Below are 23,010 nucleotides of genomic sequence, written 5' to 3'. Positions count from 1 at the left end.
GCAAGTGACCAAGGATCTTTCAACCCTCGATCACTTGGGGGGCACATGGGGTATACTGGTATATAATTTAACACAGGCAATAAGAGCATGAGTTAAGATATTTGTTTTTAGGCTGACTTGTTAATTTTTGAAGTAAAAAAAGGCCATTAAGCTAACTTGTTTGACAAAGCTTAAGTAACTTGGAATTTTAAAAAAAATTCAAGTTAGAAGCAGATATTTTTGTGACAATAAACATTATGCTCATAAAATGTTAGAGAAATAAGCATGTGAGAAAGTATACTTAGTAGGGACTTATGAAATGTCTAGAATTTCTAAGTTAGAAAACTAAGTACTCATGCAAAAATATGAGACATACATTAGAGTGACTTTACTATTCACAAAAATACTTATAATGTTTAAGTCTAAAAAGAATTAGAATGTTTCAAGTTAGCAAAGAAAAGTAAAGTATAAATGCCAACAGCTCGGCCTTACGAGAAAAATATCAAAGCTGCTAAGCAGCAGTTGTCTTCACAAAAGTATAAGAAAAAAGAGTAAACTACTAGCCAGATACAAAGTTCAGCTAGTCAGGTGCAAAGTTTGCCTAGTCGGGAGAGCAGATACAACTTCCCTGGTTGACTAAGCATGTTTCGCTGGTTGAGTAGGAAACTCTGTTGATGCATAGGAAGCTCTCAGGTCGGCTAAGAGTGACAACTGGTTGGGTAAACTAGTCCCTCACTGGTTAACACCATCATCAACATCCAAGACCTCCTCTGGTCGGAATGATAGAGCAGGAGAGGCAGGCACAGTGTCTGCTGGATTAGCTACCTCCTCAGCAGCCTTTGCCTCGCATTTGGCAAGCTCTTCTGCCCTTGCCTCTTCTGAGAGAAAATCGAGGTTGAGGGGCTTGTTCAACTTCCATATCTGGTAGAAGCAATTGAAACAGATCTCCTCATAACGAGCAAGATCAATTTCTTTGTCTTGTTTCAGCTCATCATTCTCACGAGTCATTTTTTCTAGCTGGTCAGTCAACATCTTGTTGGTTTGGATTTGTTTCTTATTCTCATCAGCCAACTCCCTTAGAGATCCATCCTGCTCGGCAATGGTCTTCTTCGGTTGCTCGTCCTTGGATTGAGGATCTTCTTCAGATTTGGTCAGACTTTTAATCTTTGCCTGGGCTTCCACCAATTAATCATTCAAGACCTTGACCAGCTCCTTATAGTCTACTGCTCGGCGTTGAGCATGACTAACATTGATGAGTCCCTGGAGTAAACCAAACAAAAAATGAATGAAAAACAAAAAATATGTACACTACTCTGTGAAAAATAATTTCTTTGAGAAGAGAAATCAATTTTTCCCCAAAAAAGGCATTTAGGGAAGTAATAATATGTAATGCCCCGGATTCCCTAATGTGGTTTAACGGCTGGATTTGTAGGCCGGGAGGGCCATAATTGTTTAATTGTGCCATTAAACGTGTTTATGTATGATTATGAGAATTATATTATAATATAATGTTAATTGTATGCATGTCGATGATATATGTTGAGACCACATTATGATGTGGGCTTGTTCGAGCTGTTCGACATGAGACGATCGTAGATTATTGATTAGCGGTTTAGTCACAACAGGTTTAAGTGTCGGGACTTGGGTTGAGTCTCGGGGTGATTTTGATTATTAGAGCATTACCGGGAGATAAAGGGTAACGGGATGTGAATTATTGGTGTTTATGATTATTGAGAATAGCGGGAATTAGAGAGTGTTAATTATGACTAACGAGTTAGGAGGAAAGTACCAAAAATGCCCTTGGGAGTCTTTAGAAACCATTAATTGACCTAGGGGTAAAATGGACATTTCACCCCTAGGATAGGTATAACACTCTTGGCTGAAGGAAATAGTGAAGGAAAACAGAGTATATGTTAGAGTTCTCCCGTACCTTCTTCTCCTCACTGTTCTTTGTGGTTTCTGAACTAATTTTGAGGATTCTATCTTGGGAAGCAAGCCTTGGAAGTTTGGGAGTGTGTTCCACCATTGAAGAGCTTCATAAGCCAAGCTTTGGGTAAGTTTCTAACCATAGTTTCTCTGGTTTGCTCTGTTTTGGTTTTGTTTTGCAGCTGAAATGTGTAGGGTGAATTCATGGGTTTTGTTGGGAGTTTTGGCTAGGGTTCCCATGCTTGTGATGTTTGGGGTATGTTGGGATGGTTTTTGGGTCCATTTGGCATCAAGAATAGGCTTTGGAAGCTTGGGAATCAAGTTAGAAACGAAGGAGATGAAGAAGGTCGGTTCAGGGATGTTTTGGGCTGGAGGTAGCGCTACAGCGCCCACCCTAGGGTGCTATAGCGCTCCTCAGGAGGCTTTTTGGCTTTTGGGAGGCTCTGAGTAGAGCGCTGTGGCGCTAGGGGTTGAGCGCTGTAGCGCTACCCTGTTCCTTCCAAACCCCGTTTTGAGTGTTTTTAAGGGTTTTTGACTTGGGGTTTCAATCCTTAAGGCCCGGGATCGATTCTACTCACCGTGTGGGCATGTTTCGGGGTCCCGAGGGTGGTGCCTAGGTTAAGACCCTATTATTGTGGATTCTCATTAATGGAGGTTATAATTGGTTGTGATTAGGTAACCGCTAAGGAACTAAAAGATCGATCGTTCTCAGGGGTCCTCTTTATCATACTTCTCACTCGTACTTGAGGTAAGAAAACAGTGTATGGACACAGTTGCACCCTGTACAGGTATATGACATGCATGGTTTGATATTGAGGCATGTTGGTTGTTATATGTGAACGTGGGTTGCATATTAAATGCTAATGAATGCTGATCACCTGTTTAAGACACTGACTAGTCAGGGACCGACTCTAAAGTCGATGATCACGCATTGAGTGGCTCTATGGCATTAATGCGGGATCGACCTTAAGGTCGAAGAACTTATAAGCGCTTGCCTGGTCTACGACCAGATGACTATAGCCAAGGTATATGACCCCGGTGACCGGTTGTCACGTGGCTAAGGGACGTTGTCCATAGTTTCGACTCTAGAGTCGTGAGGAAGGTTATGTTGGTGACTAATCACCATGCACCTGTCCTGATCAAACATATGAGAGAATCACTTATCAGTTAAGCCCTGGTGACCCTATCGTCACATGGCTAGAGGGAGTGTTGCTCATTATCATGGCTTTTGGTTATTGTCACCTATTTGTTTGGAATGATAGTCTTGGATGGTTATTATGATCGCTGTTGATATTATATCATGTTCTATTGTGTTTTCTTGCTGGGCCTTGGCTCATGGGTGCTATGTGGTGCAGGTAAAGGAAAGGAAAAGCTTGGCCAGCCTTGAGTGGAGAGCTTGGGCGTTGTGATGTACATACAGGGCTGCTTGACCGCCACGGTCAAGGAGTTCTCAGAGGGACTAGGGGTTTACCCTATTTTTGCCGCTTAGGCCGGCGGAGTTTGTAAATTTGGAACTGTAGCGACTCTTTTGTATTACGAAATACTTGTAAATATTTTGAAAGGCTCATGAGCAGTTTATTTACTTAATGAAAAGTACCCTTTCCTTTTTACTGGTTTTCTACCTTAACCTGATAATAACACTTAGATCACGTTTTTAACCAAAGGACTCGGGTAGCGAGTCAAATTTTCAGTTCACCGTAACTGTTCTGGGGTAACCAGGGCGTTACATAATACTTTTGAGAGTTTCAAGCAAGTTTTTTTAAGTGCCGAATGGTGTTCGGAGGGATAAGGCTTAGGCGTGTGTCTAAGGGGTTGTGCAATGCCCCCGAGTGGCTATGCTGCGTGCCCGAGGGGCTAGACGAGCCGCGTGTCCGAGCGGCTCGGGGGGTGCGCATCCGAGGGGGTGCATGTCCGAGGAACTGGCGCATCCGAAGAGCTGCATGCCTGCAAGGCTGGGTGTCCGAATAGCTGGCCATCCGAGGAGCCTGTGTCCGAGCGGCTGGAGGAGGATATCGCGAGGCTACTGTCTATGGAGCCGCGTGTTGTGGAGCCGAGCATGCCGAGGGGCTACTGTCCGAAGAGTTTGCATGCCCCGAGCAGATGGGAGCATTCCCGAGGAGTTGGGCACATCCAAGGTTGCGCGTCTGAGAGGCTGGGCATATTTGAGGAGTAGTGTCCGAGGAGTAAGGCATGCGTCCGAGCAGTAGAAAACAAATCACCCAAGGGCTAGCAGTTAAGAAATTATTTGGGTTCTGAGGACCAAATAGGCATTTCCAATCGGCTAAGCAAGCACAAGTTTACTCAAAAACGTGGAGCACAAACACATTTTCCTATTCATGGAGTACAACAAAAAGATCAAAGAGGGAACTTCAAGGATTTCTAAAACTTTGAAGAAAACTTCAAAGTTCATATAAACCCATGAACCAGAAAGTGCGATGGAAGATGAGAAATTGATAACTACTATTTTCATGAACTGAAAGGTTCAATCGTGGGTTTACTTGAAAAGTCGGGAGAATATAGAAGGTCATTTTTGGAATTTTAAGACACAATAATTATTAAATTTACTGCGGATCCTTGCAAGGAGTTAGAAGAAAAGTTTATCATATGAGAAAATCATATAATAAACTTGGGGGCAAATGTTATCCCCAAAATTTTGTTCAATGACGTGGCAATCTGATGGACAAGTGGCAAGGCATGGTCAATAAATGACAAATTAATAATCATTATTTAAAGAGGTGAAAATGTTGAGAATTGACCTAAGGAGTTGTGATATTACTGGTCAGGAATAAGTTTAGCCGACCGGTGGTGTGCCATGCCTGACCAGTGGTGTGATTTGCCATGCCCGACTAGTGGTGTTCCCTGCCCGACCAGTGGTGTGCTTTGCCGACCAGAGGTGTGCTTTGCCGACCAGAGGTGTGCTTTGCCTATGCCGACCAATGTGCTTGCCTATGCCGACCGGTGGTGTGTTTGGCGTTGTCTTGGCCGACCAGTATCTTCGGGGATGGATTTGGTTGGTCAACCGATCAGAATCTCAGAAGTTACCATCTAAGTGACTCTTCGGTAAAGCCTCAGTAACAGCTTCAAACTGAATCATTCGCAACTGTCGCAGGAATATCTCAAACATCTTGGAATAATAGCTATATTGTTGTAATTTGAATTTGTTTATTATTCATTAATTAAAGTTGTTGAAACAACCAAGGACCCTGTCAAAGCGGGATATTTCTCATATACGATCCATGAGCCTATAAATAAATGGCTCATGGAATTATTTAGGGGGAGGGAATTTTGGGAGATTAAAAAATACTCTCTATTTTGGAGACTTTGGGACCATTACTTGGGGCATTTTGGGAGCATTTTCTGAGAGTTTAGAGAAAGAAACTCTGTACTTTTCAACTTATACTTGAGAAACTCAGTTGACTAAGGTTCATCTGATCTTAAGTATATGCTACATATATCACAACTCTAAGTGGATTAGGCTATTACCAACAAATTAGGGCTGAACCACTATAAAAATTACTTGTGTTATTTATTTTTAATTCAAGGTTTATTGTCGTTTTTGCGTCTACTCGCAGTTGGCCAAAATCATGGTCAACAAGTTATGAAGATAGCTTCAGAACATAATCTTGCAGATGCTTTTACTAAGACTTTGTCTACCAAGTCTTTTAAAGATCATGTTAGCAATAAGGGTTTGAGTGAGATGGCTCATTTGCTTTAGGGCAAGTGGGAGATTGTTGGAATTGGTTCCCTTTAAAGCATATGTGTTAAACAATGTTTTATGAAATAAATAATTGAAATGATTTTTTTTTTTTGTTGCATATATTGATTGTTTATTATTATTATTATTAGAATAATATTATATGAATATCAGAAAATTCTCAAGTTCGTCATTGTGACTACAATCTTGTATTGGTACAAGATGATTAAGATTGTAGGGAACGAATTTAAATAGTTCGCAGTAAAACATAGTTATATGGAATCTTTGGATTAAATACTATACGTACGGTTCACTAGTATTATGAATACATGTAATCTAGATTTGGATTACTGATGTAGTAGGACATCTTATTGGAGGTACTTTGTATAATGTGGTTATACAAGAACTGGACCCGATATGTTATTAATACTTAACTGAATACCATTTTTTTTATAAGTATTAATTAAACATATCAATAAGATGATCATATACAAATTGATCTTAATCCTAAAGTTATTATGAACTCCTGTTTATGTGATACGGGTTCTTTGATTCACTCATTATGGTTTATCAAAATGATTAGGCTGAAAACTTTTGTTTTGGGAACTCATTGATGTAAATTCCTGGGGACATAATATACAGATATGGAATCTATACCTTTTGGATAGGAATTGAATAATGATTCTCTTAAGGGTTAGCTTTTGGAACTGAAAGGTTATTGAACTCAAATTTCATAAATCAGTTTATGAATTAACCTTCACTAGTAAAGTTAATGATCATTATTTGTTCTAGTGAGAAGGGTGAGGGTCTCCGCCAAGGGGATCCGATTTCACCTTTGTTATTTGTTCTAGTGATGGAGTATGATATCCAAAGCCTCCATTTAGCAGCTCAGAATTCAGCCTTCAGATATCATCCTATGTGTAAGAATCTCAAGCTCATTAGCTTATGTTTTGCAGATGACTTACTGATATTCTGTAAGGGGTCTCTGTCATCAGTTAAGGTCATTAAGAATGTGCTTGGGGAGTTTAGCTCTGTACCAGGTCTGCACATAAATGAGAACAAATCTCAGATTTTCTTTGGAGGAATTTCAGATGTTGAAAAATTGCATCTGTCTGCTGAATTGAAGCTGACAGAGGGATTGTTTCCTCTAAAATACCTTGGTGTCCCTATGAGACCTACCAAATGGAAGCATGAGGATTGTGATATCATTATTAAGAAAATCAAAATGAGATTACACACTTGGGTTAGTAGGCACCTGTCATTTGCTGGCAGAATGCAATTGATTCATTCGGTTTTGTTTGGGTTGAGGAACTATTGGATGAGCATTTTTGTTCTCCCTCAAAGCATAATAAAAGAAATTGAGAGACTCTGTCGTGGTTGTCTTTGGGGAGTTAATGGGAATAGATGCAAGATTCATATGGCTTCATGGGAAAAAGTTTGTCTACCTAAGGTGTTTGGGGGGCTCGGCTTAAGAAATGGACAGAGGTGGAATCATGCTATTTTGGAAAAGTATATCTGGGCGATCTCAGAGAAGATGGACTTGCTGTGGGTGAAATGGATAAATTCCATTTATTTGAAAGGCTCTGATTTCTGGACCTATAAACTTCCTCCGGATACCAGTTGGTACTGGAGAAAATTATCCAATCTGAGAGACAAATTCAGTAGGGAAGATGTTAAGGCTGCTGGTTTAACTGGGAAGTTTTACTCTTCCATTATATATAACAACTCGCTGTGCCATCAGCAGGTTGGATACTACAAAGTAGTTTGGTGTAGATTATCTCTGCCTAAGCATAGATTTCTGTTATGGCAGGTAGTCAATGCTCAGCTACTTACATTTGATAACTTGCTTCGTTTAAGAGTGCCTATAGACTCCTTATTGTGCCCAGTTTGTGGTGATTTTGAAGAGAGTCATTCCCACTTGTTCTTTGAATGTTCACTGTCTAAACAGGTGTTGGATCAAGTTTTTGGTTGGATGGATTGCAATACTTGGCCTTATGAATTTGACAGATGGAGGACATGGATTTCAAACAGAAACAATGGCTTCATTTTTCATTTGGCTATCATGATATTAGCGGCTACTGTATATAGTATCTGGAGGAATCGTAACAGTTGTATTTTTGATCATTTCTCTAAGTCTGCTTCGAGTATAGCTTCGGAAGTTAAGTCTTTAACTCATCATAGGCTGATCAGTATTAGTAAGCAGAAGCTTTCTGCTCAAGATCAAAGGATATTATCTCGTTTTGTAATGATTCCCTGAGCTGAGTTTTGGTGTTCAGAGGAGTTTATTTTTAGTTTGTTATGTTATTTTGGTGAGGCTATTTGTACTTAGCCTCTGTTAGCTGTTAATCTGGTTTGGTGTATGTACTGTTCTTGTAATGCCCCAAATTTCCTAATAAGGTTTAGGACCTTGATTAGGAGGCCGGGAGGGCCATAATTGATTTATTATAGTATTTAATGATTATATGCATATTTACGTGAATTATATTATTATATGATGGTAAATGCATGCATATGGGCTCATATGTTAACTGTGAGGGTATTTTGGTAATTTGGCCACTGTGGGCGTAATTGTATATTTTGGGTGCATGACTGTGATTAATTAATATAGCCACATTATAAGGTGGATTGGTTCGAGTTAATCGATATGAGACGATCATGAGATGTAAGTGTTCGGTCTAGTCATAACGGGTTTAAGTTCGGGGCTCGGGGTGAGTCTCGGGGTGAATTTAATGATTATAGCGTTATCGGGGATTTTAGGGTAACATGATATGAATTATTGGTGTTTGAGGATATTGAGATTAGCGGGAATTGGGAAGCGTTAATTATGATTAACGGGTTAAGCAAAAAGTACCAATTTTACCCCTAGAATGGTTTTAGAGGCTTAAGATGACACAAGGGTAATTTGGTCATTTTAGGGGTGGATATACATGATTTAAAAGGCTGCTGGCTGTAGAAGGTGGTGGATTAAAACAGAACAAAATAGAGTTCTATTCTCCCTTCCCGTACACCATCCCTCACCATCTCTTCTTTGGTGTTTATGAGGCCATCTTGGGGTTTTGAGCTAGGAAATCAAAGGTGGCAGCTAGGGGACTTGTTTCAACCATTAAAGGGGTTTCAAAGCTGTGTTAGAGGTGAGTTTTAGTCATTGAATTCAGGTGGTACTCTGTTTTCTTTCTTGGTTTTTCAGCTTTTGATTCTTGTTAGAAGTTTGGATTCAAAGGGGTTTTGATGGATTATAAGATTGGGTTTTGATGAGGGGAGGTTATGGGTGTTGTCTAGGGGTTTAATTGTATGTTAGGAAGAGGTTTTATGATGGTTTGAAGGACTGGTTTGAGAGGAAATAGCACAGGGGAAATTCTGGTGCGTGTGGCCGACTTAGCTGGTTTGGGCTGGGCGCCGCGGCGCAGCAGGGGAGCGCAGCGGCCCTTGGCGTCTGGCAGAGGGAGAGCCCTCTCTGTTTGAGGGCGCGCCGCGGCGCAGCAGGGGAGGGCCGCGGCCCTTAAGGCCATTTCGACCAAAAACATGTTTTTAAGCTTGGGGATTCAAGCCATAGGCCTCGGGGTTGTACCTAGTACCCGGTTAAGTGGGGATTGATGTCCCAGAGGCTAGGTATTGATTTGGGAACTTATGTTGATCATTTTTATTGATGATACCTTATATTTGGTTATGACTAGGTGACCGCTAAAGGACTAAAAGTTGATCGTTCTCAAGGGTCGTTCTAGCTCGACTTTGAGGTAAGAAAACTGCACCCTGTGTATATGCTACATGCATGGATATTATGATGCATGTTGGTTGATTATTATGTATGACATGCATGACTATTCTAGATGCGTGTTGGTTGACTATTAAACGTGACATGCATGGCTGTTATTGGTGCATGTTGGATTGTTGAATATATTGCATATGATGCATAAGAAACATGTGATTAGGACATGCTTTGTATACTGGGTATGATATTGTTCAGAGCTTGAGCCTCTGTGGTTGTGCATGGTCCTAATTGTACTGGTATCTGTTAGTAAGCATGCTAAATACCTTGTTTATGGACATTGGACATGTGATATATGTTTGGTGGCATGGCTTACCTGTGTATGGCGCTGACTTATTAGTCAGAATCGACAATGGTGTCAGATCCGTCTGTGAAGCTGCGACTTATTAGTTGAGTTCACCACGGGCTGAGCATTGGTCGTATTTTACCGACCCAAGGGTCAGAAATGGCAGCGCGTTGTGAGCACCGGGCCGATTAAAGATTGGATCTAATCGAGGTCGGCATTGAATGACTCAGATGGGGTATTAATGCTAGACCGACCGGAAGGTCAATGAGAACTATAAGCGCTTGCCTGGTCTACGACCAGATGACTATAGCCAAGGTATATGACCCCAGTGACCGTTTGTCACATGGCTAAGGGACGTTGTCCATAGTTTCGACTCTAGAGTCGTGAGGAAGGTTATGTTGGTGACTAATCACCATGCACCTATCCTAACCAAGCTTATGAAAGAAACACTTATCAGTTGAGCCATGGTGACCCTATCGTCACGTGGCTAGAGGGAGCGATGCTCATTATTGTGACTTTTGGCTATTGTCACCTATCTGGATGGACCATTGGTTCCAAATGGTTACTATGGTTATAGTTGATATTATATCATGTTATATTGTGTTTTCTTGCTGGGCTTCGGCTCACGGGTGCTACGTGGTGCAGGTAAAGGCAAGAGGAAGCTGGACCATCCTTGAGTTGGAGAGCTTAGGTGATGACGTGTACATATGCAGCTGCTCGTCCGCCACGGCCAAGGTTTAAAGTGGAACTAGGGTTGAACCCTGTTTTGGCGCTTAGAACGGCCTGTTGTAAATATTTTCTGTAATAAACTCTAAAATTATATTTTCGGGATCCCAATGTATATATTAAACGTTCTAGTGAAACGTTACATCTTAACCAAGGTTTTAATCCCTAAACCGCTAATCATACTTAGTTCACGATTTTGGCCAAATGACTCGATTAGCGAGTTTAGCACTGTTTACAAGGCACACCGTAACGATCCCTGGAGTTTGGGGCGTTACAGTTCTTGTTTGATTAATGAAGTAAATCCATTCTTCTTGATCAAAAAAAAAAAAAGTTAATGATACTTAAGGAAACAATATATAATTAAATAGGTTAAATGGTAATTAATTCCTACTTTAATTATGAACCATTAATAGAGGATTGAATTGTATATAATGATTAAATCAATGAATGCTTTTTATACTTAAAAATACTCAATAAATAAATGTCTATAATTACAAGAATGCAGTATCATATTTTTAGTGGAATAATATTGAAATTAATAAATTAAGGTTATTATATTGAAGATTTTTAATTAATAATATAAATTTATTGGAGCTTGAAATTATAGGTCCATAGGATCCTGAAATGGCTCTATCAGCACTATTCAATGTAAGAGTTGAAATTGAGAAAAATCAGGGAAATGACATATTTGGAAGAAATTTGTTATTCATGGTCAAATATGTAATTGAGATATATTAATTTTTGAAATTAATATAATTTTTTTAAATATTTTTTTGAATAAAAGGGGCATTTTCGAAAATAGCATTTAAATAATTAAGATAATTAATTTTATTTATTTAAATAATGTGAAAAAATATTTCTAATAATTCAAATTAGATTTGAATTTGAAATGATATTTATTCTTTAATTAATCTAATAAAATAAGTTCTCAGGTTTATATATTTTTTAATAAATAATCATTATATAATAATTAAAATAAGTTGGCATGTAACAAGGTCTAAGATTGGATCTTGGATATTTATTTTATTTATTTGATTATTCATTTAATAATTGGTTTGTAATTTGATTTTTGAATTTAATTAATTCTTTTATAAATTTACCAGATATAAATTGTTTCAAGATATACTTAAGTGAGAGAATATTCTAGACAAAAAATTCAAAGTTTTTCACAGAGAGAAAAAAATATCGTAATATTTTCCTATACCTGAAAATTGTCTCAGACATAATATTCCAAGATCTCATGAGTTGAGTACATCTTGTGAATCAGAAAATTTCCCACCATTACTCTACGTGCCCACACACGTCTTAAGGTGTAGAGATACATCTTGAAAGATCTTGGTCTGAGTATTCATAAGGATGCTTTGGATTGGATGTTCGTTGGAGTTACTAAAAGATAGCAATGATTCTTGATTGTTCCACAACTGGTAGATCCTCATCTTTTTCTTTCTCTTTGATTAATGTTTTGCATACTAATGGATCTGGTTATTTAAAGATTGTTTAAATATTTTTTTTGAAATCTCTGGGCCCACCTGTTGTGATAAGAATTTGATAAATCAAGATACGTAGCGGAATGGATCTTTTAAAATTTTTATTAATACCAGCCATGATCATACATATATAGATTTATTAAATCAAACACAAATAGATTATATTAGCTCTTGTAGCTTATCAAGAGTCCACAAATCTTTTGTATAAATCAACGATATTCCTATCCTTACTCTGAAAGCTCACACCATGATCTTCCAAACTAGTCCTCAAACATACAAGGACTTGTGTGACATGTAGGATTCTAAAGGTTGGTTTAGAACTCTCTAGATGTACTCAATACATGAGTTCTAGAGAGATTTGAGAAGAGAGAGACTATATAAATTTCCAGAATTTCAGGTTTAGGAAATTCTATCGATTCTTTTCTTGAGAGAGTCTAATAGTAAAAAACAACTTAAACTTCTTCTTTTGAAAGTATTGCTTCTTTTAGGTTTATAAAGATAATGAACTAATTTAATTAATCTTTATTTTATTTAAAATAAAACTGATCAATTATAACCTATTTAATTATTTAATTAAATCATATTTAAAAAAGAATAATTAAATAAACTTATAAGTTTGAATTTCAAAATTCAAATCCCAGGGATATTTCTATCCCTGAGTGGCACCACACACACTCACTGTACAATGAGTGTGTCTTGAGCCACATTAGAGTTTTCTTTAATTTTCTCATTTGTTTATTTAATTAATATTTAAGATAGTATATTTATCCCAAAATAAATATCAATAAATTCAAAATTAACTTTATCTTAACATATCAATTTTAAATAAATAAATATCTTATTATAAATAAGATAATTATTAATCTATCTCTATATTAATCCAAACATGATTAATATTTATTTTAACATACAATTTTTCAAAATAAAAACTATATAGTTAAATAATTAATTAATTGCCCATAACTATCACATAATTATTCCCTTTCCCTAGAAAATTAATTCTATTGCAATTTAGTCATTCTCTCTACAAATATTTCTTTTGACATTCTTACCTTTGACAGTGTAGGACATAGGTGATTTGGGAACCATGGACCTATAATACGAAGCTCCAATAATCCAAATTATTAATTAAACTCTTTAATCTAATAATCTTATTTATTAATTCCATGATTATTCCACTATGAATATGGAATTGCACTCTAAGTATTTATAGAATTATGTTTACAGAGTTTTCTCTTGTAGTCCATTGATATAATCAATAAATGTAGTTTTGTCCTCCATTTATTGGTTCATTAATTAGGCTGGTCAAAATTACTGTTTACCCTTCTAGTTACCTTTTGATCCTTAAGTACCAATAATTCACTAGCGAATAATTAATCTATAATCAAATTATAGATTTGAGCTCAATAACTATTCACTTACAGAATTAACCTTTAAGGGAACCAATATTCGATCCGTTAGGAAAGTATGTATTCCATTATTGTAAATCATGTTCCCAACCATTCATGATATTGAATCTCCAAAACAAAAGTCATTAGCCTCATTATACTAAGAAACCTTAACTAGTGAATCAAAAGATCCAATAAACACAGACAAGAGTTCATGAATACTTAGGATTTAGACGGATCTACAAATGATCATCTATTACGATAAGAATTAAATCTTTATGGCAAACGACAAGTTTATAAAGATAATTAATTCTCACCGCTCCTGTCATATATAATCTCTATTATATACAACACATTTACTAAGATGTCTATCCACATCAGTAATCTGAATCTAGATCACTTGCATCCCGTATACTTAGTAAACTGTATTAGTAACCATTCATTAAAGATTCTTTACTTTAATACGTTACTAACTATTTTATTCATTATATATGATCTAAATTCTCTCATACTAATACAAGATCATATTATCATGAATGAATATAGAATTTTCTTGATATTATCATATGATTAATTCAAACAATAATTATAATATTAAAAAATAATAAAATTATATTTTAATTTAAATCAATAAAATGTCTTTACATGCTTTTAGGGCATTAATCCTAACACCACCACACCGTGCTTTCCACTGCGCATATGGTAAACCAGTAACCAACAATTGGTACCAGAGCGGTCATTAATCTCTACATACATTAATTGTTATGTGGGTATAATATGCATTCTTATATTAATGTAATATGTGATGAATGGATGGCTGTTTGTTTTGATGAATGTGTGTTTTTAAGAGCCGTTAATTATACGGTGTTTTGAGTTTAGGAATTGTTCTTAATTTTTCTAGATCTACAAAATTTTAAGCCATATGGGGCATAGGATTTTTGTAATTACATTTTTTGTATTTAAAGTTATTTGCAATAATGTAATCCCAAGCTCCTAAGCCCCAAGGGTGCCGAGGATACATGCTCATCATCAAATCAGTTACTAATAAGCACAACAAACAAAGTATGCAATAAGGACACACAATTCTAGCTCATTTCAATGTTATACGGTTATGACTCTTTCTCGATAGAATAGGGCCAATGCCCGCTCTACGTGCAATGCCAACTTTTCTTACCTCGAGTCCTCTGCTGAAGACGGAGCGACCTTGAGTGCGATCTTCTCCCGAGCCTCTCGGAAACCCTATTGAATTCAAAATTTCTAGGGAATTATAGTTGTTTGGAAGCTGCTAGTACTTCTCTTGATGCTCAAATTCCTCAAAGATCCTCAAGATCCCAAGACTTGGCCTCCGATTTTACTAATTGAGTGTGTGCCTTAGGTGAGTTAACGAAGAAGAAGAGAATGAGAGAGGGAAACAAACGTGAGTGATAGAGTGGCTTCAGAACTTAGCCATTTAGTCTAAATTAAGGTCAAAAGACTATTTTTCCCTTCCCACTCAATTGCCCTTTTAATTAAACTCAAGGGTAGTTTAGTCATTTCACTTAAAACTCTAACTAACTATTTTCCAATTTTTCAACTAAACCCTTCAAGAACAATTATTCCACAAACTAATTTCATTATACTAATAATCCCAAAATATTGAGATTCCCAAAACACCCCTAGGCTCGACCCAAGCCGGGCATTTTCCCCGTTGTGACTTATTCCACTAAAACCGCTTGAAAGGATCAACTCTTGCCGAATATCACACACACACACACACATATATATATATCCACTTAATAATGTGGTACCAATGCACATACACACAATAATTACAAATATACCCTCAACGGGTCAAATTACGAAAATACCTTTTTTTTTTAACAAAAGTGGGTCTTTACACACATTCAATACACATAATCATGCATACTCAATTATATAATAATAATATAATTCACATAATTATCCCCACGTGCCTTCCCGCCACGCCAATCAAGGTTGTTTACAAAAAAATGAACTACCTGATGACGTGGCAGGACTGGTCTACATGTGGGATGCACGTGGCAGTTTAAGTAAGTATAATCTGTTCGACCATCGACCAGAAGAGAATTGGCTCATCAGACATCATAATTATGGGCGACCAGCCTGGTTGCGTATATTCATTTATTTCCTCCAGATATGTAATCTTACAATTACACATTAGTTGTAATTGCCATTATTATTTAGATATGCCTGTATTAAATATAATTAAGGCCCATTGGCCCATGTAGAACTCCTTGAGCCTATAAATAAGAATCAAAGGGCTCAAGATAAGGGACTTTTGGATTTTTACTTTTTGGAAGTTCAGAATTCTCAGAGAGAAATAGAGTGTTTTTATCCACCATAATTGTATTCATCTAAAAGCTTGTGAAACTCGTGAACCCTAGTTCACTGATCACAGTTCTTGGAATTCTACATCAATAAGAACACTAAGTGGACGTAGGTCATTACCATATTATTGGGGCCAAACCACTATAAATATTTTGTGTCGTTTATCTTGTTGTCTTGATTTCATCTCATTTTCTATCGTTTTACTTGACTCCGTGTCATTGACCAATTTGAGGGTCAACATTTTGGTGCTTTCATTGAGAGTTGAACTCAAGACTTTCAAAAAGATCAAATGGTGAAAACGGCTAGAAAGATTGGACAAACCTCTGGTGCTACACCATCTCAGCCTCCTCCACAAAATGTGGCTGAGGATGAGCCACAAGTGGAGTTCGAAGAGGAGGAAATGAATTCTGAGACCTTAAGGACGACACTGATTATGTTGCAGGAAGAGTTAGCCAATCTGAGGGCTAATCAGGAAAATGTTAGGAGTATGTCCTAAAAGCATGTAAAAGACATTTATTATTTCAATGAATAAATAAATACAATGGTCTATTATTGTTATATTTAGATTATTAAATTATTGTTTGAATAATTTTTGTAAATATCAGAAAAATTCCATATTCATTATTGAGGATGTGATCTTGTATTAGTACGAGAGAATTAAGATCACATGAATGAATAAAAATAGTCAACAACAAATTGAAGTTATGGAATTCTTTAATTGGGGTTGTAAGTACAGTTTACTGAGTATCATGTTGATACAAATAATCTTGATTCAGATTATTGATGTGGTAAGACATCTGAGTAAATGTGCTTTATATAATATGATTATATATGAAAGGGACCGATATGAATAAAAGTCTTTATCCAAAAACCATTTAATAATAAAGCTTTGTAATTCATATCATAAATGATGATCTTTTCTAGATCAACCTAAATCCTGAGTGTTCATGAACTCCTGTTTATGTTTATTGATTCTTTTGATTCATTCGTTAAGGTCTCTTCATAGAATGAGACTAATGACTTTTGTTTTGGAGATTTAATATCATGGATGGCTGGGAACATGTATCAACAATATGGAATCTAATCTTTCCTAACAGATCGTATATTGGTTCCCTTAAGGGTTAATTCTGGAACTGAATGATTTTGAGCTCAAATCTATAATTAGATTATAGATTAATTGTTCACTAGTGAATTAATGATACTTAAGGAATAAGAAGGAAATTAGAAAGGTAAAATGGTAATTCTTCAATTCTAATTTATGAACTAATTAATTAGAGGATTGAACTATTGTAAGATGGTTATATCAATGGACAACTTAAAATAAGATTTCTGTAAAAGTATATCTATAACATAAAGAGTTCAATTCTGAATTTATAGTGGAGAAATATCATAATTAATAAATTAACTATAATGATTAAAGAGTTTAATTATTTAGTTTCAATTTATTGGAGTGTAGAGTCCAAGAACTTTACTTAGCTAGTTAGATAGTAGTATTATAGTATTTATAGTATTATCTTTTTAACTGTGGATTTTTGGTTCAGACCGGGAATTATTTGGACACTCATAGTAGTACTTGTAGATTTTCTAAGTTTAACCTATAGTTTAAGAATACAAATGTTAACCTAAGGTTTGATTAATATGACTGATATTAAGGATAATATTTATTATACTATAATGTTTAGATAACAACCAATAGGATTTTAAGCACATGTTATGTATGGATGATTAAGGATTAAGTATTTTGGAGGATTTAATTTAATAAGGGTAAAGTTTGAATGCTTTAAGGTCAGTCAGCAGCTTTGAATATGTTGATGGCTTAGTCAAGGCTATTTACTCCATTCAAACTTAGCTAAAAATGTGTAATTTCGTGTTTAAATAATCAGTGTGTGCCGATATATCGCAGCTATAGGGGACGATATATCGCAGCACGTAGATACGGAAAACACGAGACGATGCACGACTGCCTCGAGCATACTGGCCCAGGCGATATATCGCCTACAGGGGGTGATATATCGCCTCCTTCAGCTTATTTTGAACCATTTTGAAATCGTTTTCCATTAAGCCATTCAACCTCTTGATAAGTCCAGCACCTTTTTGAACGAGTCTTCAGCCTCTGCTGAACGATTATTCAAATTATTTTCACCTAAAAAGCCATTATTTTTATTCAAGTGAAATTAAGATCCTTTCATTCCTAAACTCTATAAATAGGACCTAGTACCCAGCCATTATTCATCTTTTGCTCTAAGTTCAGAGGCTGCAAGTGCTAGGTGAGTGTGAGAGTGTAAACACCTGGGTTGGGGAATCATAAGCTTATCAAACACTTTGGGAAGTAAGGTTTTATAGTATTTCGGTTTGAGGTGTAGATTGGTCTTACAAGTCTTCAAGGTAACCCAAAACTCTAGTTCAATTCTGTACTTTTCTTTCAAGTTCTCATAGTCTTCTACTCAGCCTCTAACCTTAATTTTTATTTTGGTTAGGAAATCTAAGCTCTTAAGCAAAAAGGTTTTGGTAAGTATGTTTCTCAAAGGTTTAGTCCTTCCATTCCTTTCATTTCTTTTTCTTCAAATCTACTCACCCTATTATATATGGTTTTAGGAGTGTTCCAAAAGTCCCAACTCTGTCCTCACATCCCGGTAACTTTGGTAAGGAAAATAGGATACAATCTATATGTTATATGCTTATGTTATCTTATGTTTTTATGTTATGAAATATGTTATGATATGTATGTTTGTAGGCTTGGGCATATGACCCATTTGACTAACAAGCCCCAAATAGATTATGGGCATATGACCTACTTAGCTAGTAGGACCCCACTAATCTAATGGGCATATGACTTGATTAGTCTATGGGACCCCAAGTAATAATGGCCATTATAGTATGTGCATGATATAAGTGTTATGTTAAGTTTTTATGTTTCTTATGAAATTTATGTATATGAACTATGTGTTGATTTTTTCCTTGCTGGGCATTAGGCTCAATCCTTTTTGTTTATATGTGCAGGAAAATAGCTATAGTGGCGGTAAGATTCGTGGATGCTTGGGGAATGTGTATCGGTGGTGAATGGAGTCAATGAGTCGAGAGTTCGATTTTCGAGGATGTAGTCTTGTTTTATGGTTTTATATGTATTTTTCCGCACTTTCTATGTAATTCCTTTTATTTTAAATTATGTTTTGTTTTTAAGACAATGGGATCCCATATCCTACTTGATATTTTATGAAAGTAACTCTTATTTCTACAAGTTTCTAATAAAGTTATGGTATTTTCGCAAAATGTAAGTTTTATTAAGGATTTGTATGTATAGTTTCGTTAATGGTCCAAAAGTCTAGAGTAGTGGGTCATTACATGGAGCTTAATGTTATAGGTCCATGGTCCCCGAAATGGCTCAAACAAACACTGACAAAAATAAATACAAAAATGGGAAAAATGACTTATTTGATAAGTAAAATATTTTTCTATGCACTAAACATAATTATTGTATAATTATGTGTAATTAATTAATTATTTGATTTAACAAAAATATAAGTAATTTTGAATTAATTTATTTTTGGGATTTTTTGGTATTTAAATAATGATGAAAATTGGGAAAAATCACATGCCCTCCCTGGCGTGAGGTGGGCGTGTAACACAGTGCATAGTCAATGTGCTACACAGACAAGAAGGTTCTAGAAGGATCTTGGTTCAACAATTTTAGTTATTTAAATATTAAATAAATAATGAGATATTTTAATATGATTAAAATATTATTATTTAAACAAAAATCTGATAACTGATTAGTTATTTTTAAATTGTTTAAAATAACTAATATTAATTATTTTTAATATATTGGATATATTAAATATAGGAGATCCGTTTTTCAAAGCGATATTTTTTAGTGATAGAAAACAGATCGTGATATCTCCCTGAGAGAAAGAGAACAATGCTACAAGCATAGGTCATTGTTCTTCACAAATTTAGGTCCAAACTTTATCAGATCTCATGTGTGTAGATCATCTGATAAACAGATTTTGCCTATTGTTTTGTATAACTAGCCCACACTCGTTCTTTGTGTGTTGAGAACATTTTGGAAGATCCTGGTGTGAGATCTCAAGGATTTTTGCCGTAAAAAGATAGCAACAAGGAAGGACTTGAGGTAATTTTCTATTCATCTCTTTGATTCAATATATATATATGTATGTGAAGAAGTAGATCTAGAAATCTTGTGGGGTTAAATTAACAATTTTGATTGTTGTTTTGTTGCGTATAATCTCTGATTTGATCTATAAAAACAAACAGAAAATGTGGATGAAACGATGGCGTTGCAACAGAGAGAAATTGATAGGCAACACCAAGAACTGAATGAGAGGCAGGCCGACATGGATCGCCGACAGAGGGATGCCACTGCCGCCCTGGAGGTAGCCATTCAGTTGGCTCGAGGATAGCCAGCGCCAGCTTCTCAGCCGGATCAACCACCCAATGTACTACCACAACAAGATCCACATTCAAATTGTCCACAACATCACCACACTCCGCCTCCACCAGTAAGCCCTCAGCGGCTAGAGCAGCCTCTTGCTGCTCAACAGGATATTCCATTTCAACATCCTGAGCAGCAACCTCCCTCTCGCGCTGGTCGAGATAATCCCCAGCAGCAAAGGCATAATAGGACCAGGCAGCCAGCCCGAAGCCCTAGACACCAAACTGTTGAGGAGCCAAATCCACCGAGCAGGGGACAATTTCCTTCTGCTAGTTGGAGATAGGTCGAGTCAGGCTCTGCGGTCAGGGGCCCCCCACGACATAATAATGCCCGGAGACCCGCCGACCAACGCAGGCCTCCACCTGATGGACGAGACGTGCCAATGAGGGGAGGGGGAAATAGCACGATCAGCAGGTCGCACCATAGTCGGTCACATTTTAAGGATGGCCATGACTATAATGAAGCTGATTCTGGTAGAGGAAATGCTGGTCAAAGGCATGGAGAGAGGGGTGGAGAACAGAATCCCCCACCAAGAGAAAATCGGTCGACGAGCCAAAATGCTGGGGGGCAGCCTAACATCTTTGATCGACTGAGCACTAGCGAGCAAAGGTGTAGGGATGATGATTTGAGAGACGCACTCAATGGCAGGAGGGAAAGGCATGACGAGTATGCCCCTCTAGCACCATTCACCCCAATAATACCAGACGCTGTACAGGCCCAGCTTGGTGCACTGAATCAGGCCGTCCAACAGTTAGTGGGGAGCCGAACATCCCACATTGAATATGATTGGAGAAGAGGCACTCCTTTCATACAAAGAATAACAATGGCCAAAACCCTAAACAAATTTAAGATGTCGTTCTTACCCAACTTCAATGGATTTGGAGACCCAGTATCACATGTGAATAAATTCGAGATACAAATGGACATCCAGAATGTGTCAGATGACACTCGATGCAGAATCTTTTCGGCCACCTTATCCGACACTACTCAGGAGTGGTTTTTCAAATTCCCTCCTGCTACCATAGTGTCATGGGAAATGTTCGTGAAAGAGTTTTACGGGCAGTTTTATGCTGGTCGAGTACATCCGACCGAAGCCAACCAACTGGTCGAGATACGCCAGAAGGAGGGCGAATCCTTGAAGGAGTATGTCCAGCATTTTATGCGAGCCGCTACTGGGGCTAAGACAGTTGGTGATGAGGGGAAAATGATGGAACTTACTGCTGGAGTACGATGCCATTCGTCCCTCTGGAACAGTCTGAGGAAGAACGGGGTGAAGAGCACCCAAGAAGTCTTAGACCGAGCAGACTGGTACATCAAGCTCAAAGAGGAAATTTCTAACGAAGGTAAGGCACTCGCAGATGACCAGGGTCCAAAGGAAGATCCCACCAAAGCCGCCAATGGGTCTGGGAAACCCAATGGCAATGACAAAAATAACGCGAAAAACGGAGGGAAAAGGGCGAACCACGAGCCGTCAACATCTGAGAATAAGCGCCCTAAAAGTAATAGATACGAGTTGAGGTTTACTAATTACACGACCCTAGTCGAAAGCAGAGCATAAGTGTACCAGGCTACCAACACCACTGTCCCTTACAAGCGACCAGCGCTGATCAGGAAAGATATATCCAAAAGAGATACAACCAAGTTTTGTCTTTTTCACAACGACTATGGTCATGACACCAACGAGTGCAACCAGCTTAAAGATGAGATTGAGTTCCTTATCAGACAAGGACACTTGAGAAGATATGTATGAACCACTGGATGTTCTTAGCGAGAGGCTCAAGGAGGCAACAAGCAGGTACCTGTACGCCAAAGCTCGCCCCTTTTACAGCCAGTTCCAGTTGTGGGTACATTGCTGACCATCTGTGGCGGCCCACTCCTGGCTGGGGATAGTGGGAAGGCAAGGGTGCAATACGCCCGAACCTTACGTCACGACCAGGACATTGAAATGCTGAACGTAGATGAGAGAACTCCCAAAAAAGCTCAAACAGAGGAAGAACTGATAACTTTCTCTGAGCTTGACGCCCATCATGTCCGGTTTCCCCATTCGGATCCTCTGGTCATGGACGTCCAGATCGTCAATATGATGGTTAAGCGAGTGTTAGTGGATACAGGAAGCTCAGTAAACATTATGTAGAAGTCTTCGCTGGAGAGGACGAACTTGTTAATGAAGGATTTGGAGCCATGCAACCAAACCATTTATGGTTTTTCTGGCGAGGGGCTTGCGCCAACGGGGTCGATCAGGCTTCCAGTCACAGCAGGAATTACACCTACGAACAGGACATTACTCACTACTTTTATAGTAGTTGATTGTCCTTCGGCATATAATGTTGTGATTGGAAGGCCTATTCTAGTTGACCTACGAGCTGTGACCTCGGTCTGGCACCTGACCATGAAGTTTGCAACCGACGCAGGGGTAGGATGCGTGTTACCAACGAGAAGCACAGGAATGCTATAATTCCTCAATTACCAAGGCGAAAAGGGGTGAATCGAGAGAAAGAGCCGAGATAGGGTTGTTATTGGCCAATGAAGTACAAGCCAAATCAGGTGAGCATGTCACCAAATAGGGTGTTGCCCAAAGTGAGGATAGGGATTTAGATCCTCGCTTTGGGGATTTTGAAGAAGACGTAGGACCAGTTGAGGACCTCGAGGAGGTCCAACTTGATGAGGCAGATCCGATCAGGGTTGTGAAAGTCGGTAAAAACTTAGAGACAACAACAAAGCAAAAACTGGTGGAATTTTTAAAGGAGAACCAGGAGGTTTTTGCTTGGTCGCATAAGGATATGGTTGGGATTGACCCAACAGTTATCAGCCATGTCTTGAACATAGATAAAAGTTTTCCACCAGTATAACAAAAAAGGAGGCTGCTCAACAAGAGATAGATCAAAAGCGTTAAAAGAAGAGGTCGAGAAGCTATAGGAGAACAGATTCATCAAAGTAGTGTTTTATCCATCTTGGGTCTCTA

The 23,010-nt window shown here is 37.7% G+C and overlaps 1 protein-coding gene across 1 annotated transcript; it reads left to right on the top strand.

The window, feature by feature from the left end:
- The first annotated feature begins 6,371 nt into the window (after nt 1-6,371).
- On the top strand, nt 6,372-7,856 carry LOC133791681 (uncharacterized). Its single transcript, XM_062229599.1, has one exon. The coding sequence runs from the start codon at nt 6,372-6,374 to the stop codon at nt 7,854-7,856; it is 1,485 nt and encodes a 494-aa protein (XP_062085583.1).
- Nucleotides 7,857-23,010: the final 15,154 nt, after the last annotated feature.

Source organism: Humulus lupulus, chromosome 7, assembly GCF_963169125.1.
Source record: "Humulus lupulus chromosome 7, drHumLupu1.1, whole genome shotgun sequence".
In the NCBI taxonomy this organism is placed as follows: domain Eukaryota; kingdom Viridiplantae; phylum Streptophyta; class Magnoliopsida; order Rosales; family Cannabaceae; genus Humulus; species Humulus lupulus.
This window is presented reverse-complemented; position numbering and strand designations above follow the sequence as displayed.

Excerpts from the sequence above, each read along its gene's own strand:
- LOC133791681 (XM_062229599.1), top strand. The coding sequence starts at position 6,372 with ATGATCATTATTTGTTCTAGTGAGAAGGGTGAGGGTCTCCGCCAAGGG.